At 48.2% G+C, this 3399-nt stretch overlaps 1 protein-coding gene across 1 annotated transcript; it reads left to right on the top strand.

The window, feature by feature from the left end:
- The first annotated feature begins 467 nt into the window (after positions 1 to 467).
- Positions 468 to 854, top strand: LOC113312044 (ponticulin-like protein H). Its single transcript, XM_026560815.1, has one exon. The coding sequence runs from the start codon at positions 468 to 470 to the stop codon at positions 852 to 854; it is 387 nt and encodes a 128-aa protein (XP_026416600.1).
- Positions 855 to 3399: the final 2545 nt, after the last annotated feature.

Consider the following 3399-nt stretch of genomic DNA (forward strand, 5'->3'; position numbering starts at 1 on the left):
AAGAATTGATTGAATTGAGATGAATGTGATTGAATGAAAAAATTGTTGATTGTGGAGGATAAATAAAAGGTGTATGCAGGTGGTTATTTGGAATTCCGGCGTATTCCGGCCGAGAATGAGCTGCCGGCCGACCTTGACCTGGTCAAAATTGGTCATTGCTGACTGATCTTGACCAAGTCAAGGTTGACCGACAGTAATTTTTTTACAGTTACAAAAATATTCGTAACGGCTTGAACTTGTTACAACATCCTGTTACTAAATAAATCCGTAACGGCTCGGGCATGTTACGACAGTGCCAGTAGTAACGGCTACAAGCTGTTACAAGGGCCGTTACGAAAAAAATTCGTAACGGCTGCTGGGCCGTTGCGAAAAAATTGTAGCACCCCTTTTCGTAACGGTCAAGAACCGTTACAACCCCGATTCGTAACGCTCAAAAACTGTTTCGAATTGGAAAAAATGGTGTAGTGATGGTAGAACTAACGTCTGGATACGCGAAAAACTCCGAAAATATCAGTATGGAAATCGCTCCTGGCACTGACGATTCTTCCAACGGCAGTGCTACATCAGTTGCCGACCTTAGCAACACGGAAAGCACCCCTTTCAGCGTTACACCACCCGTCACCAGAGCCAGAGCCGCCTCAATTCCGAATGCTCCTGCGCAATCCGCTAACCTGAGTGGTACGGAAGGTACTCCTTCAAGTGTTACACCATCAGTCACCAGAGACCGAGCCGCCACTACTACCCCTAACGCTTCAGCAAGCGTGGAACCTCTAACTGCCACCCGAACAACGCCTACTCCACCACCATGGCGAGAAAAAAGGGAGGCAGACCTTACATCACCATCGCCGATATGATGGAGACACAAGAAGTTCTTGGTGGGGCCCAGACAGACATGGTTTCAACCCAGAAAGAGGTGCTTGTTTTTCTCAAAGACTTAACGGAACGGCTGCCACGGGAGTTACGTCAACCCGAGTCAAGGACAGACACTCCCAACAATCCTGAGGTCAGCACCTCATCCCTTTGGGGATTACGCCAACCCGAGTCAAGGACAGATACTCCCGATGATCCTTGAGACGGCACCTCAGCAGAGCGCACTGACACAGGTGAAGAAATTCGTGTTGGAGCCTCAATAGCAAGAAATTATCCGTCAAACTTTGTCACACGAGAAGATTTGGAGAGGCTTCTCCAGAATCGGATCAAAAACGACGAGACCGATACGCATCGACACCAACCTCCTTACCCAGTCGAGATCCAGAGAATTCCCCTCCCAAGAGGGTACTCGTCCCCTCAATTCACTTTATACGATGGAACCGGAAATGCACGGGAACATATCTCGCGATTCCTAGAGGCCTTGGGCGAACATGAGTACAACCACGTTCCCCGCCTAAGAGAGTTTTCAAAATCGCTTACCGGAAGAGCATACACGTGGTACAAAAGTATCCCACCAGGAAGCATCCGCAATTGGGATGAAATGGTTACGTCATTCTACAGGAAATATTTCTTCGTGTCTGAACAAGTCACTCTCTCGGGTCTAGGGAGGATGTTCCAACAAAATGACGAACATCCAAATGATTTTTCAAGAGATTCATGATCCAAGCACTGGACTGCCACGATCCTAATGTGACTGAACAACAACTGGTGAATTCATGCATCAACGACATGACTCCCATCTACCGAGCCTTACTGGAAAACTTACGATTCCAGAAGTTCTCCGAACTCCATGAAGCTTCCAAACGATCATCCACGACAACACTGGCTTTATTGGAAAGAACCATACCATCAAGAGGTGAAGATGTGCGTGAAGTTCGGAGAAGTGCGCGCCTCCTCAACAAGCCATACAACACCGGCCCCTCCTCTGTAAGTGTGGTGGACGAAAGAGGGAAGAGGAAGGCGTCGATGATGGATCAACACCCTAAACGCGCGGACCCGTCACGACGGGCAGCTCCGCCACGGAAAGCTATGACTAAGGCTTCCGGATCCCGTCATGAAACAAGAGAGGACGACCTAGACTTCCCGTTTCCAATCGAGAAAGTAATCGAACTCTTATAAGCGTGGTTCAAGATGATGTCATCAGACTACCACCACTCAGACGCCCGCCAACCGAGGCCGAAATGGCAAATCCCAAATACTGCCACTACCATAGATTCGTCAGTCACCCGACCAGAGACTGCAACAAGTTGAAGCACATTTTCAAGGAAAAGGTGGAAGCAGGAGAGCTTCGTCTAGGAAACGAAAGAGTACATAGGGACCCGCTCCCCGTAAGGAATTGCAGAATCTCTGGGGACTCCGTACATGAAACCGTGCAGTCTATAATGCAACACGTATGTGAAATCCTCTATTTCTCCAGGGGACAACTCCAAGACATTTTCGCGTCCCTCAACCACGTAGTATCTGGAAAACGGCTTCTTCCTGCTACATAAGCCACACCAAAGGTGCAAGTCTTCCCCAATGATGCTACTGAGAAGCGCAACTGGGGACTTCTAACTACGGTCCATTTGAAGAACATCGAGTTCAACAACAAACTAATCGACGCGGCCTCGAGATTCAACATTGTTACTTTCAAGACCCTGAAAGCAGCAGGAATAACAAAGCAAGAGGCTGTCCATTCCCCATCAGTTATCAAGGAACTTAAGGGAAGAAACCTAAACACACCCGGCTACGTCAATCTCGAAGCCAGCGTGGGAAATACTGCAACACATGGAAGGTTCCACATTGTCAAAGAATTGAGTTACGACATGGTCCTGGGACGCCCGTGGATACATGAAAACAAGACAAAACTAGGGACATCCTCTCTGCCCATATCGACGCCCGAAAGAGTATCCAACAAACCGTCCGACTTGCTGCTGTGTCAACAACCTACTGAGGAAACTCAATTGCTTGGAGGAAGCCTGCCGGAGCTATCTCACGAACTCCAAACTCAAGTAGGTCTGATTGAACAACCCTCTATACAGTCAGTCATTTCTCGTCATAACCCGTCATGGGGACTCGGCACGATTACCGAGCGTGATGCCGTCAAAAGTTGTGAATGGAACGCCGGGCCCTTCAAGCGCTTCCCCAGGACTTGAAAATTTCCCTCGAAGATGACGAAAACATGAACCGAGCGATTTCACAACAACCAAACCCGTTCCAGATTGGAGATACGGTGGTCAGGGCTTCCTCATTTCAAGTCGGAAAGATGACAGTGGATATGACATCTCGAAAGAGCCCTCCTGAAGGAAAGGAGGACGAACCATATCTGGTGGTCGACATCTTTTTAGGTGGTTATTGCAAGCTCATCAACACGGAAAAACTGGAAGGTGTGGTAGTCCACTCACGATGGCTTGAACCCTTCAGTACCTGAAATGTCACACTACCTCACTTTCCGATATCCACTCTTTTATATTTCCTTCAGCATTTTCC

Source organism: Papaver somniferum, chromosome 9 (assembly GCF_003573695.1).
Source record: "Papaver somniferum cultivar HN1 chromosome 9, ASM357369v1, whole genome shotgun sequence".
NCBI classification, from domain to species: Eukaryota; Viridiplantae; Streptophyta; class Magnoliopsida; order Ranunculales; family Papaveraceae; genus Papaver; species Papaver somniferum.